The sequence below is a fragment of the Dipteris shenzhenensis genome, chromosome 10, assembly GCF_047967505.1.
Source record: "Dipteris shenzhenensis isolate YYH24624 ecotype China chromosome 10, Dip_SZ_1.0, whole genome shotgun sequence".
Lineage (NCBI taxonomy): Eukaryota > Viridiplantae > Streptophyta > Polypodiopsida > Gleicheniales > Dipteridaceae > Dipteris > Dipteris shenzhenensis.
Genome location: NC_141605.1, coordinates 52,579,587 through 52,595,413, shown reverse-complemented (window position 1 = coordinate 52,595,413; position 15,827 = coordinate 52,579,587). Strand labels below are relative to the sequence as shown.

The 15,827-nt window shown below is 45.6% G+C and overlaps 1 protein-coding gene across 3 annotated transcripts in view; it reads right to left on the bottom strand.

The window, feature by feature from the left end:
• LOC147897964 (protein root UVB sensitive 6-like) overlaps window positions 1–15,827 on the bottom strand; it is a 126,292-nt gene that overhangs the window by 60,664 nt on the left and 49,801 nt on the right. For all 3 annotated transcript variants that reach the window (XR_015541675.1, XR_015541674.1, XM_087380340.1), the window contains exons 2-5: window positions 12,264–12,362; window positions 11,916–12,029; window positions 11,746–11,817; window positions 11,534–11,644 (exon numbers count right to left, since the gene is read on the bottom strand). Coding sequence is in view for 1 of the 3 variants with exons in the window: in XM_087380340.1 (XP_087236466.1) it covers window positions 11,534–11,644; window positions 11,746–11,817; window positions 11,916–12,029; window positions 12,264–12,362 (396 nt within the window). In the remaining 2 variants the exon portion in view is untranslated. The remainder of the gene's footprint in view (window positions 1–11,533; window positions 11,645–11,745; window positions 11,818–11,915; window positions 12,030–12,263; window positions 12,363–15,827) is intronic.

The window sequence follows — 15,827 nt, the reverse complement described above, 5'->3', positions numbered from 1 at the left end:
AAAGCAAACGGAAGTCACACAGGATCTGGCATTTTCTTGTTTTATCCAATGCCCCCTCCTTGTTCTACCACATTAGGTTCAAACAATATGTTGGAATATTTTGTTGTCATGGGGTTGGACTTTGGTATATCCAGCGACAAGAAAATCCAAGATATTTTCACTGCTCATAGGCAAGCCACCACGGTGCCGGGCTTTGGCTTCTGAGCCTCAGTCTTAGATCTCAGACCTTAGCATGCTACAGCTCTCAGCTGGTCTCCGGATTATATTATATCTGATTTTGTTTGAGCTATTGATCAGTTTATCAGCTTATCAGTTTATCAGGTTTTCCGTTTTTCAGTTTAAAGGTACTAGCACTCAGCAAGGGCCTTAGCGCACCCTTTGCTCCAGCCCACTGGGGCTTGTGTGAGATCATCCTTTTGGTGTACCTTGTACCTTGTCCCATAGGCCCGTGTCTTCCGCAGACGTTAATACATCTCTCTCTCTCTCTACCATTCTGCATTTTTTGCATTTTGCATTGGGTGTGGATGCTCGTTTAGTAGCTCCACTACCACAGCTTGTTTGTACCAGGCTTTTCACAGTCTCGTAGACCCATCGGTCTTTTGAAGACTCTAATACACTCTCCCTCCCTCCCCCCCCCCCCTCTCTCTCTCTCTCTCTCTCATTTGCTGCTCTTTATCAGTCCATTGTTGACTTCTCTAGCCGCGGAGAAGTCCTCCTAGTTGGGGACTTCAACATGAGGACAGGCACTCATCAAGCACCACTCCTCGACTTCAGGGATGATTCCACTCTACTGCCAAACATTGACCTTGAGGAGGCAGGTATGTTACGAGTTTCGGCTGACAGACGAGGACCGTTCACATCTTATGGGTAGGTCCGATTAGACCTCAACAGGATGCATGATCTCATTATTTATAATGGTCTTGACAGATGGCCCACATCAGGTAGCTTCATGTGCTTTCCACATGGGGGAGGCTTCAGTGCTGTGGACTACATCATGGGATCCCCTGCCTTCACACCTTGCATCACTGACTTTGCCGTAGCACCTCTCCCTCCAGGGGCTGATCATACCTATCTTTTCTTCAGCATTTCTACCCCCCGCCGCACAGCACTTTCTACCCCGTTGAGTTCTTACTCCACCTACCATGATATACGCTTTGATCACCATCACTCACCTACTTACTTTGGCCGTCTGCACATACTTCTCGCATACATCAACTTTATACCCCTATTGAGGACCATGCTACCCTAGTCACATGCTCACTACACAAGGCTGCTCTTCACGCCTTCCCCCACACCACCCACCCACCACCACCTAGGACCGTACCCTGTAATAGCTGGTACGATGATGAGTGTAAGGCTTTACGCCATCAGCTCAGATTCCAAACCAAAAAAATCTTCCAAGCGAACCAGAGACGCTACACGAGTACCGTCAACTGGTACGCAGAAAGAAGCTTGACTTTGTGCGCCGGAACAAGGAGGAGCTACTAAACATTCTGTTTAGTAACAACTCTAAGGACTTTTGGCGGAGATTTCTAGAGGGACGGTCCCCCTCACCACTCACTGACACTCAGGTGTGGTCTGATTATGCACGCACACTCTATGATATCCCAAATCAGCCAATCCCTAACCTATCACACATGCCACGCTCCACATCCTGCACCCTTTTCACTAAGAGGGGGGTAAAGGATGCCGTAATGAAACTTCATAATGGCCGAGCAAACTATCATGAGGGACTATGCACTGAGTTCATTGCATATGGGATTAACCTCCTATCCCCGATCTTAGCAAAGCTATTCAATGAAGCTGTTTGCTTGGGGTTTCCACGCACCTAGACCATTAACACTATCTCACCCATTCACAAGGCAGGGGATCCCATGACCCCGGAGAACTACAGGACCATTATGATTGGACATGTCATGTCCAAGATTTATGCATCAACACTTGATTCTGAGGTCAGCACATTTGCAGAGTGTCGAGGACTTAGAGCAGCAGGACAGGCCGGTTTCAGGCAGGATCATGGGACCATGGACCACATTCTCGCGCTCACATGTATCATCGAGGAGGCAAGGGCACGGAAGCAGAGGGTTAATTCTTGCTTTTTGGATTTCCGCAAGGCATTTGACATGGTTCCGAAAGCCCGCCTCATACGATGCCTACAAGATTTGGGTTACGACCAAGAGATCATTTGGGCTGTCATGGCACTTTATGAGCAAGTTTCAGACAGAGTCCGGACAGGATCGGACAGGATCTAGATGGACAGACGAGATCATGAGCACTATCAGGGTCAAACAAGGGGGTCAAACATGGCACCTACCTTGTTTGGCCTCTACATTGACGAGCTCGAGACAGTGATGCAGACACAGGGGGGGTAGGTTGCTCTCTCGCGGGCACGCTGATCCAGATACTGCTTTACGCAAATGACGTGGCTCTCTTGTCTTTCTCAGCAAAGGGGCTCCAGAGACACCTTGACGCACTACAGTCCTTTTGTGAGTCTCATGATTTGAAGGTCAACCTGGGTAAAACCAAGGTTATGATCTTCAATACGTCTCGAACTGTCATGCGCCAATAGCAGTTCGCATTTGATGGGTCCCCTGTTGAGGTAGTTTCAACATACACTTATCTTGGGGTCATCTTTTTTGGACCCATCTTCACTATGAGACCCGCAATGCATGCACGTCTGAGCAGAGGATATGCTTCATTGGCTAGACTAGAGAGGCAGTGCTTCCGCTCTCACTTTCAAGAACCACCGACCAAAGGGTTGCTTTTTGACTCCTTGATCCACCCAGGAGGGATGTATGGCAATCCATGCTGGGGGCCAGACTTGTTGAATACAGAGTGGGCCAGGGTGGAGCGGCTACAGGTTCTCATGTTATCACGAATGATCTGTGGTAAGCCATCCGTTCCTCACCAGATCATTTGGGCGAAGTTTGGGTCACCCCCATTACAGCTAGATGCTGCATTTCAGGTCATCACATATCTGTAACGAGTCAGGGAGTATGGGGATTACACCTCTCGGCATAGCAAGATACCATGGCTAGCACTGTCCTCTTCTATGGCAATTGCAGCAGGGAGAGACCAGAGGTGCTGATATGCACGCACAAAGAGATGGTTTGAGAGGGCTAGGGCTCCACATGGACAAACTACCTCCATTCCAGTACAGCATGGATGCTCTGTTCTCTCCCCTCCTATCACACAAGGTCAACCAGGTTATCCGTTAGGATCCACTACAGCTACACACATTCCGGACTTGGTTGGGCCCGAGTGATCTTCCAATGAAGCTGGGCTTCTACAAAGATCACTTCTTACATATCACAGCGGAGGGTTTCATTGATCCACCAGGATACACGCAGATTCACCTACCCCACTCGCTGAGGATCTCTCTTGGGCAGTTCCAGGTCTCTTCACACAGACTTCGTATTGAGAGCAGCAGAGCAGAGCGGTTACCCAAGGAGAGGCGCATATGCACACTGTGTGACATGCAGGAGGTTGAGACAGAGGAGCATTTCATCTTCAGGTGTCCCGTTTACTATCAGATCCGAGGGCGTTTCTACTGTCTCTTCAGAGATAATTATCAGGTTTTGACCCGTCTCCTCTCCTACCCAGACCAGCGGTGTTTGGCTGGTTTCATTCATGAGGTGCTTAGACACATAGTTGCCAGCCGAAACGGAAACGGAAGAAACGGCAATATGATATAATTTATGTATAAAAAATTATTTTTTATACATAATATAATTATCAATTACATGGGAGTCTACCTACAGAGATGAGACGAGGGGTACAGGAGGAGTTCGAGGTTCAGGTGGAGTTGCAGTCCTTTTCACATCCACACTTCAAGGGATCATTTCAGTAGAGCAAAGAGATACACATTCCAGATTTCTTTGGATCTGGATACGACACATGGACAGCCAGGATCTGTTTGTCGCAGTTTGCTACTTCCCCCCGGAGACCTCCCACTTTGCCAGAGATCTTCGAGGTGATGATGAGACATTCCCATTTGCTGCCCTTTATCAGTCCATCATTGACTTTTCTAGCCGCGGAGAAGTCCTTCTAATGGGGGACTTCAACGCGAGCACAAGGGCCCGTCAGGTACCACTTCTTGATTTCAGAGATGATTCCACTCTACTAGCAGATGTTGACCTTGAGGAGGCAGGTATACTACGGGTTTCGGCTGACAGGCAAGGTCCACTCTCAACCTATGGGCAGGCCCTATTAGACCTACGCAGAATACATGATCTCATTATCTATAATAGTCTTGACAGATGGCCCGCTTCAGAAGATTTCAAATGCTTTCCACATGGGGGGGGCTCCGGTGTTGATTACATCACGGGATCCCCTGTCTTCACATCTCGCATTACTGACTTCACTGTAGCACCTCTCCCCCCAGGGGCTGATCATACATACCTTTTCTTTCGCATCTCCACCTCCCTTCGCACAACACCTTCCACCCCACTCAGTGCTTACTCCACCTACCACGATATACGCTTTGATCGGGATCACTCACCTTCTTACTCTGGCCGTCTGTACATACTTCTCGCTTATATTGACTTCATACCCCTTTTAGAGGATCGTGCTGCCCTTGTCACCCGCTCACTACACGAGGCTGCCATTCACGCTTTTCCCCACACCACCCGCTCCACCCGCCCACCACCCCCTGAAACCGTACCCTGTAATAGTTGGTACGATGATGAGTGTAAGGCCTTACGCTGTCAACTCAGATTCGAAACCAAAAACAGTCTTCCGAGCGCACCAGATACGCTACGCGAATACTGTAGACTGGTACGGAGGAAGAAACTAGACTTCGTTCGTCGAAACGAGGAGGAGCTACTGAACATTTTGTTTAGTAACAACTCTAAGGACTTCTGGCGGAGATTTCTAGAAGGACGGTCCACTCCGCGACTCACTGACACCCAGATCTCGTTTGATTATGCACGCACACTTTATGACATCCCAAATCAGCCAATCCCTAGTCTCTCACACATGCCTCGTCCCACATCCTGCACCCTCGACCTCGGCAGGATACATGATCTCATTATCTTTAATGGTCTTGACAGATGGCTCGCTTCAGGTGGTTTCACATGCTTTCCACATGGGGGGACTCCAGTGTTGTTGATTACATCATGGGATCCCCTGTCTTCACATCTCACATTACTGACTTCACTGTAGCACCTCTCCCCCTAGGGGCTGATCATACATACCTTTTCTTCAGCATCTCCACCTCCCTTCGCATAGCACCTTCTACCCCACTCAGTGCTTACTCCACCTACCACGATATACACTTTGATCGGGATCACTCACCTTTTTACTCTGGCCGTCTGTACATACTTCTTGCTTATATTGACTTCATATCCCTTTTAGAGGATCGTGCTGCCCTTGTCACCCGCTCACTACAAGAGGTTGCCATTCACGCTTTCCCCCACACCACCCGCTCCAACCGCCCACCACCCCCTGAAACCGTACCCTGTAATAGTTGGTACGATGATGAGTGTAAGGCTTTACGCCGTCGACTTAGATTCGAAACCAAAAACAGTCTTCCGAGCGAACCAGATACACTTCGCGAATACCGTAAACTCGTACGGAGGAAGAAACTAGACTTCGTTCGTCGGAACGAGGAGGAGCTACTGAACATTTTGTTTAGTAACAACTCTAAGGACATCTGGCGGAGATTTCTAGAAGGACGGTCCCCTCCATCACTCACTGACACTCAGATCTAGTTTGATTATGCACACACACTTTATGACATCCCAAATCAGCCAGTCCCTAACCTCTCACACATGCCTCGTCTCACATCATGCACCCTCTTCACTAGAGGAGGGGTAAAGGATGCCGTAATGAAACTTCAAAATGGCCAAGCCAAGAATCATGAGGGGCTATGCACTGAGTTCATTACATATGGGATTAACCTCCTAGCTTTGATCTTAGCAAAGCTTTTTAATGAAGCTATTTGTTTGGGATTTCCACGCACCTGGACCATTAACACTATCTCACCCATTCACAAGGCAAGGGATCCCATGGGCCCGGAGAACTACAGGACCATTATGATTGGACATGTCATGTCCAAGATCTATGCATCAATACTTGATTCTGAGGTCATCACATTTGTGGAGTGTCGAGAACTTAGAGTAGTAGGACAGGCCGGTTTCAGGCGAGATCATGGGATCATGGACCACATTCTCGCACTCAAATGTATCATCGAGGAGGCAAGGGCACGGAAGCAGAGGGTTTATTGTTGCTTTTTGGATTTCCGCAAGGCATTTGACATGGTTCCGAGAGCCCACCTCATACAATGCCTACAGGATTTGGGTTACAACCAAGAGATCAGTTGGGCTGTCATGGCACGTTATGAGCGAGTTTCAAACAGAGTCAGGACAGGATCTAGATGGACAGACGAGATCATGAGCACTATCGGGGTCAAACAAGGGTGTCCATTATCACCTACCTTGTTTCGCCTCTACATTGACGAGCTCGAGACAGTGATGCAGACGCAGGGAGGGGTAGGTTGCTCTCTCACGGGCACGCTGATCCAGATACTACTTCACGCAGATGACATGGCTCTCTTGTCTTCCTCCGCAGAGGGGCTCCAGAGACACCTTGACGCACTACAATCCTTTTGTGAGTCTCATGATTTGAAGGTCAACCTGGGTAAAACCAAGATCATGATCTTCAATACATCGCGAGCCATCATGCCTCAAGAGCAATTCACATTTGAGGGGTCATCTGTTGAGATATTTTCATCATACACTTATCTTGGGGTTATCTTCTCCAGACCCAGCTTCACTATGAGACCCGTGATGCAGACACGCTTGAGTAGAGAGTATGCTTCATTAGCCAGATTAGAGAGGCAGTGGTTCCGCTCGCACTTTCAGAATCCACGCACCAAGGGGTTGCTTTTTGACTCCTTGATTCGTCCAGTGGGGATGTACAACGGCCCTTGTTGGCGGCCAGACTTGTCGGATACAGAGTGGGCCCGTGTGGAGCGACTACAGGTTCTCATGTTATCACGGATGATTCGTGGCAAGTCATCCGTTCCTCACGGGATCATTGAGGCCTGGTCACAATCTAGTTATAATAACCAAACTAGTCTGGTTGGGTCAACTAACTAGACCTCTAACCAGTGCACTAACCAAGGTTAGGTTACATAAACCCATGGTCTGCCACATCAGCCACCTGCCTGCCATGTGTCAGTGCCACATCAACATCTGAGCTGGCTGCCACATGTACTGCCACGTCGGCACCTGCACATGCATGAAACCTGGCTGCCACGTCAGCTCGCACGTGTGGTCACCACGTCACCTGTGTGCCACGTGTCTGCTAACCTGCCAAAATTTTTGCCACGTGTCCTCTTGTGCCACGTCAGCCTAAGGTTCAGACCTTGGCTGGCTGACTGACGTCGCACGTCGCGCTTGCATCCTGAATACTTCTGCAGCACCTAGCGCCCACACAAGCGATCGACAACGGAACAAGTTGACGAAAGAACCTACGTCTGCAATCTACGACACCTTATCAACGATCGAATTCGTCACACGTAAAGCGTAAGCTGATCTCTTCCACGCAGATTACCAAGGATCTTTCGTTCTCAGCGGCAAGTGCCAGATGCATAATTATGGAGTCTTTCCCCTCAACAGTGCTCATAGAGCTATTCATTTGCAAATACGCCAATCTTAGATGCGCTCAGATTTGCAACAATAATACTCAGCGCTACATGCGCTTTCTCCCTAGCAACGGACCAATTTGCAAAAAATGGTGATTAGCTCGCTCGTCGCCCGTCAGCATCACGTGCATTGATTTTTTTAAACTCAAACTATACACAAGTTCACGCGCAGCTCTTGAATTCCCTTCTCCTTCACGCTGATCTGCGTGTATCTATTATACACATCTCTCACAAACAACTAGAATCGTGTCCCCTTCAAAAAGAGAGCAAAACCTACTCTGATACCAATGTAACCCACTCGCTCATAAAAGACAGCAATTCCTCACTCCCTCTCTCTACAGATGCACTAGGGCCCAGGACAAAACGTCGGGCTGGACCCCCCCAAAGGTTTTTATTCATGAGAGAGAATACGAGTACACAGTTCAACATAGAGCTGCTCATACAAATCCAAAACGTGAATCCCAATTACATGAGCTCTCATGCTCCCCTTCTTAGCAACAAGCCACTTGTCAATTTCTACATTACTTTCCTAATTACATGCCACTAACGGCAACTCTGGAGTCTTCGAAGCACTTGGTCACGTGAACCACCTCCTAGACTCTTGTTAGGCTCCCATAGCGCTTAGGAAAATAACTCTTCCTAGTACTTGCAACAATAATTAATTAAAGCGCACCACCATGGTACCCATTAATTGTTAGCGCTTTGCATGCAAATAACACATTGTGGACTAATTCTAGTCACGGTGGGTGTCCCCACTGAACACATGTGTACACATAACAAATATAAAAATATATATTTATTCTCTTGTTAGCCGGAGTCAACACTCTTGATTATAATTAAGAGGCTTTGACCAAGGGTCGAGGCGCCTTAATTATAGTCAAGTCTCTCCAACCGAAGTTGGCACATCTTGGTTAACCGTAGTTAACCCTCTTGGCGCATGCCAAGTCTCGTTGACCGAAGTCAACACTCTCTGACCGTGGTCAGCTCTGTGGTTCTCTGGTTAACCGCAATTAACCCTCTCGGTAATGAGCCAAGTCTCCCCGACCGAAGTCAGGTTTACTTGACCAGAGTCAAGTATCTTTGACCGTAGTCAATTCTTTGACCATTAAAAGGACTCTTTGACCATAATTAACACATATAAAAACTCTTTAATTATGATCAGATAAATGGTCAACTGTACTTTAGCTTGGGATATTTACATTGTGGTGACATTTGTATCAGGTTCTCTTTTAGTCTCATAGACCCATCGGTCTTCCGAAGACACTAATAAAATTTCTTTCTTTCTTTCTTTCTCCCCTAAAGACGTTGATAATGACAATGATGCTGAGATTGATATATAGTCGACTATCAACATGACTATGTTGTACTATGTTGTACTTAGGACTTAGTACTGCCATTTGCATTTTTTGCATTCTGCATTGGTGTGGATGCTCGTTTAGTAGCTCCACTACCACAGCTCATTGTATCAGATTTTTCACAGTCTCATAGACCCATCGGTCTTCCGAAGACTTTAATAAACTTTCTTTCTTTCTTTCTTTCTTTTCTCTGTGTGTGTGTCCGCGCGCGTGCGCGCAAATCCAGCCCAACCCCCTTTCTCTCTCCCCGCCTCTCCCCCTCCTACCTAGGCGCAGGTTGCAGCATGACAGCAACAGGCACAGGCCACATCGCGGGGTCACAGCAGAGCAGAAGAGCTTCAATTCACAGGCCAAACAACTGCTCCAGTCTGTACCGCATTGCCCTTTCGCCCTTAGCAGGTCAGGTCTTCTTGCTTCTTCAGGTCGCTCTGCCAGTTTTTACACAGCCCACTAGTTATCTTTAGTTTCAGGTTACCCCAGGCTGGGCTGAACCCGAAGCCCAGCTTGGGGGTTAGCTTCAGCAGAGGGGTTCTAAGATTTGCAAAGGCCCAAACGGAGTTCTTTAAGATGAGGCTGTTTGCCACAACCCCTGCCAACAAGCCATCGTACACTGCTATAGCAGCGACACCCAGCCCCTATACATTGACTTTCATGGGAAGGATCAGTTCTGACCCACAGGAACAAATTTATGACCTACAAATGGAAGTAAGAGAGCTCAAGCTTACAGATTGCAGCCCTTGGAAAAACGATGAAGGAGATGCAGAACAATGGCAAGCAGGAAATCATTGCAGACATCTCCACTAGCACCATTACTTGTTTCCATGGTCAAAGATATGGTTGCCACTCAAGTAAGCTCAGCCACGAAAGAGATGGCCATTGTAGCCAAAAAAAAAATCAATAAGACAGATCTCTATGCGGAGGTCAAAGAAAATCTTACGCATTGGGGGGCTGCAGGAGAACTGTCTCGGCTATCTTAAGAATACTCAGAAGACAAAAAAATCATGAGTCAAGAAGGGGATGCCACAAATTGAATAGGATGAAAATGACATCAGTTGTATTACTCAAAGGGAACACAAGTGCAGGTTTACTTAAGAGAGGACTCGGAGTTAAGATTCTCCAACAAACAAATAAACTGAAGAGTACAAAGGTATGAATATCTGAGCTCACCATGACTCAGCTCAAACAAAGGGATATTGAACTCACTAAAGGGAAGGACGCATGCAAAGCGGGGAAATGGTCGGTCTACCGGGATGGAATAGAATTAATTAGAGTTTTCAATTCCCAACCCAAAAACACTCAATCTCAAACTGATGTAATGAAGGCCACTTTGTTATGGAACTAGAATACAGATGTGTGCTATAATAACTCGAGCTAAGATGCCATGTGCACTTCTTGACTCTCTGACACAAGAAGTAGTAGCTGCTTCCATTTGATGTGTACTTTGTCTCATGGGCCCATGAGACCTTCTGAAGACGTTAATAGAACTTTCTTCCTGTCTCTCTCTCTCTCTCTCAGAGCACACTCAATTGAGGTTCGGCCTATCACCGCTTTCCTCAGAGGGGACCACCCGAGACGAGGGGTCACTCTGAACATAGCTCAGCAGGTTCAGAGATCGAGGAGACCACGCCCCCCTCCGATACCACAGTATGAGACAGCCAGACAGACTCAGATTCGAGACATTTTCACCGCTCATAGACGAGCCACCACAGTGCCCGGTTTCGGTTTCTGAGTTTCCAGTCCAATTCCAGTTCTCAGCCTGCTCCCGCGTGCCCTTTGCCTCAGCCCCTTGTGGCTTGTATGAGTTTTTCTCTTTGGTGTCACTTTGTCCCATAGGCCCATGAGGCCTTCTGTGGACGTTAATATTTCTTTCTTTCTTTCATTCTTTCTCTCTCAGCTCATGGATCTCAAACACACACACACACACATACATAGAGTCTACAAACTACAGTGCAGTGTGCACACACACAAACTACATAGTACAGTGCATAGTTTAAAATTTCAATCAAGATTCAACTCACACATACACACATACTCTCTCTCTCTCTGTAGTGCACATAGACTATATATATACAATGCACACACATACTCTCTCTCTATATAGTGCACATAGACTATATACACAATGCACGCATATGCACATACACACAAACTATAGTGCACAATGCACACACACACAAGATGAACAAACCCAAAACACATACACATACACATACAAGAAACAAAAAACCAGTCCCCCCAAAAAACAAAAGGCAACCCTTTTTTTTTAATCCCAAAAGAAGTCCCCAAAAAATATAGAAAACTATTGACGAAGTGCCACGTTTCACACGTTTCGTAGAAACGTTTCAGCTAGAAATGTTTTGTCGGGTTTCAGCCTCACAAAGCACATTTTTTGGTAGCTATGTATGTCAACGAATTCATGCACAGTGAAAGAGATGCTCATTGAAAGAGGACAAATTGTCAGAAAATCAGATCTTTGTGGAAGAGATGCTTATAGACAGAGGACAAATTGTCTGAAAATCAGATCTTTGACCTTTGTAATATTTGCAGCACAGGCTAGTGGCAAGAAAAAGAAGGGAGCAGTCACAGTTGATAGATCCAATCCAGCACCCAACTCCATGAGAAGATGACCTGCAAAACGCAACTGCTTGAAACTTTACATCAATAGAGAACAACATGGGCAGGGCCACAAACAGAGAAGAAAATTTCCAACATCAGGCAAAAATTACACCTCATGCAACATACCTGCTTCAAATCACAATCAAATTTCTTTCCATGCCTGGCCGAAATCAGCTTCCCAATGCGCCCTGCACCATCCTGTTCTGACAAAGAAACTACGCATTACACATTTAATCATGCTGAATTACACTACCAAAGTGTACCAAAAGCAATGGCCTGTTTAAGAAGAGCCATACCTTCATGACCCAATTGACAGCTACAACAGAAGAACTAGCTCCACGTGTGGAAACTCCCACTGCATGAAGTAAAGATTGTGTAGTGAAGACACCTATGGCTCCTCCAAAGAAAAACTGCACAAGCCATAAGCTATGAAGTTTAGCCAAAAAGTCTCCTTCCGTTACTTTCTTAAGACCTCCATATTTAATCATTAATGTGAGAGAATACTTCAGGAAGTATAGATTGTAACTAGCATAAAATACATTGATCAACAGTTGTAAAACCAAACAAGGAAACCCTGCACACATCTTAACTTAGCTGCCCCAAAAAAAATCCAAACTTACCTAAGAGATCTCTCCAACGATTACCTGAAGGGCTCGCCAGCACATATATGATGCATATGATGGAGCCACACTTTCTGGATAGCCTTCTGGAAGTAAACATGACCTAAAAAATGCAACCAATTCCTGATTTCCATGTGAGAGGTTAGTGCTATGTAACGTTGTACATACACCATGACACATCCATAAAGAACCATACAATGTGCACTGTGACCAACTCAAGTGAATTACTCAAGCATCAAAGCAATGATCTTTGCGCAAGTTGTTCATGCACAATGCCTACAAACTTTTTTTTTTTTGCGAGAAGAAATCTTTTATTTCGATGAAATAATTACATTCATAGCTGCTTCAAAACGAAGTAGCTACTACTCAACAAAAGATCTCAGTATAAGCTGTATACACATCCTGATCTATCAAACGAGTCTGAAAACAATCGTAGAATGATTGTTGCAGAGATCGTTTGAAAAAAAGAAAGGATGAAAATAGTGGATCACCAAAGACTCTGTGATTTCTATCCAGCCATAAAGTCCATAGGGTCCAATATCTCACCCATACAAAAAATAAATCAAAACCCTGTCTCTGAGGATGAAATCCAAACAACCAGAAAAATCTGCCAAAAGTGACAATAGGAAATCGTTGTCGAAGCCTCTGTCTGATGAGAGCAATGAGAGCAGAAGTGTTTGGACAGGACCAAAAGATATGGAGCACTGATTCAGTAGAGTGCGAGCATCGGTGACAAACAGCTGAAGCAATATGTCTGCGTGCGAGTAACTGTCCAGATGGAAAAATGCCAAGGAGAACTCGCCATAGGAAAAGCTGTTGTCGAAGAGGGACTTTGTAATGCCAAAGGAGACGCAGCCTTTTCCTCCACCACTTCATTGGACGATCCATATGCCAAACAGTATTTACTCTGTTGGAAATCCAAGATCCAAGGTGGAGGTAATAACACTTTATATAGTGATGACACTGTAATATGTGAGAGCTTTAAAGGACGGACATATGAGGAAGGAGAGCATAAACTCCAATCCTCAAGCCGATGCTGAATTTCTAAATGAGGTACCGGCAAGTACGGTTGGAGCATTGCTGAAATTTATGCCATAAAGGACGATAATGAGCTCCCAAGCCATATTTGCGAGCAGCCAAAGAAAAGGATAGAATTGTGCCATCATCCTGAAGTACATCCGCCACAGATGAAATGCCTTTGAAGGAGAGAAAATAAGAACGACGGGGTTCTTGTATGGCCAAAGGTGGATGGAATACTTTGGACCAAAAGAGATTCTCTGCCCTCAAAGAGTTGCCCGAGAGTGAGTCCCTTCCTTTCCATTCCAAGTGGGATAGAATATGTTTCCAATCAAGAAGCAGAGAAGAGACAAAAGGGCATCCTTTGATCTTGCCTTGGATAGAGCCAAATAAAAATTCCCACTGAGTAGGCTGCCAATTCCCAAAAGCAGATGTATGAAGATGTAATAAGAGAGAGCGGATCATAAAAGACCAAGGCTGATCTCCTTGTAGAAACTGCATCATCATTTTCCCCCTGTGAGCAAGCAAATGCATTTGAATATTGAGAATGTTCAGACCCCAGTGCATCTTTGGAGAACAGAGACGGTGCATGGAGAGTAATCTGAGACTTTTCTTGCCATGTTTTGAACGCCAGAAAATTTCCATGATAGCTGACATAAATGAAACCAAATCTGCCTTAGTGAACATAGTGAGAGGCAGATAAAATTGTATGTATGCTATCAAAATGGATTGTGTAATTCGCAGACGAACATGTAATGGCCAAGTTGCAAGCTTCCAATATTCAAGTTTTGCCCTTAACTTTACTAACACCCAATCAGTTTGTTGTGAACGGGTGAGTCCCCAGCCTAGAGGATAACCAAGGTGTCGAATAAATTGAGAAGCAGGGACAATTTCCCCAGGCCACAAAAGATTGTGCCAGTCCTGTGCATGTAAAGGCAGCAATTTTGATTTTTGAAAATTGACCTGAAGGCCAGCAGCCAATCCATATGTAGAAAGAGCATACATAATCATGGACAGATCAGCCCGAGTATTTTTTGGAGTAAAGAAAGAATCATCAGCATATGCTTGTGAGCAATCATGCTGCGACTGCCAAGAATCTCCAAACCGTGCAGCTGGTCAGTGTCTAAGAGGTGATCCAGATATTGAAGCAGTGGATGAGTGGCTATGGCAAAAAGTAAAGCACTTAGTGGACAACCTTGTCTGACAGAGCAAGCAAGAGTCCAGGATGGAGAAATATCTCCTGAAAGTATACAGGCAGCTTCACTATCTTGATATAGCCAATTAATGAGTTGCTGCATTTTTGTGCCAAAACCCAAAGCCTGCATAGTCGATGAGATGAAATCCCACTGAACTGTATCAAAAGCTTTGGCAATATCAACTTGCAATAACAAAACATCCTGCTGTGTGTATTTGGCATATTCAATTCCAATGTAGGCATTGGCAATGTTATCGGTGATATGCCTACGCGGGACAAAGCCATATTGTGCAGGATGCAACCCATCATGTAAAACCCCCTTTAGCCGAGCAACAATCATTTTAGTAGTAACTTTGTAAATTACCGGCATAAGAGTGATAGGTCTCCAGTCTGCCAAAGACTCACAAATTTGTTTTTTAGGAAGGAGCTTAACAAGACCTCTCTTCCATGTGTCTGGCATTTTCTGATGTTGCCATGCAGCATTCACCATATATAGTAATGGATGCTTCAAAATAGACCAGTATGCTAGAAAAAACTCGACTGTTAAACCGTCCCATCCGGGGGATTTCCATCTGCCACATGATTTGATTGCACCTGACAGTTCGCTCTCAGTAAAGGGTTCCTCCAATTCCAAGGCTTGAGTAGAGGAAATTATTGGAGAAACATTTTGCAACAGTAAATTCCGAGCAAGCAAAACCTGTTGCGAGGGCGGAGCTGCAGAGCCAAATTGCTGGGAGAAATGATGCACACAAACAGAGGCAAGCTGTGACCGTGATGTAGTCCATGATCCATCGGGCATAAGCACTCGGCAAATTTCTGTTTTGATTCTCCTCTGATGCAAACTTTTGAAAAATTCTTTGGAAGAGCAACCTTTATCTGTGAAGGCTCTTTGTCTTGCTCTAGTCTCCCATTTTGCCAGTTTCCTGTGATCGTTTAATTTAAGACAATGTCTAGCCTGACATAGTGTGGTTTGCTCATGCATAGACAACGAACGATGATGACTGAGTTCAGTGAGGTCTTGACAAGTAGACTTGGCCTGAGTAATGGTTTCCCTCAGAGTCCTCATGTAAGACTTGCCATAAGCTCTGATCACCATTTGCATTTTAGAAATAAAAGAAGCCCAGGCATCATCAGCATGAAGATAGCTACTAGAGGAAAGACAATGAGCTGCTTCAGTAACCATTGCCTTGAATTCAACATGTTGCAAATAACTATTGTTGATGATTAGATGTCGCCTTTGTGGCAATCTATCTTCTGGCGTCTTATGAAAAGATAAACGCAGCCATAGTGGTGCATGGTCTCAATGCACAAAGGCATAATCAATCCATATTTTGCATGCGAGATCCCCATTTTGTTGGGGAGCGACACTATACCAG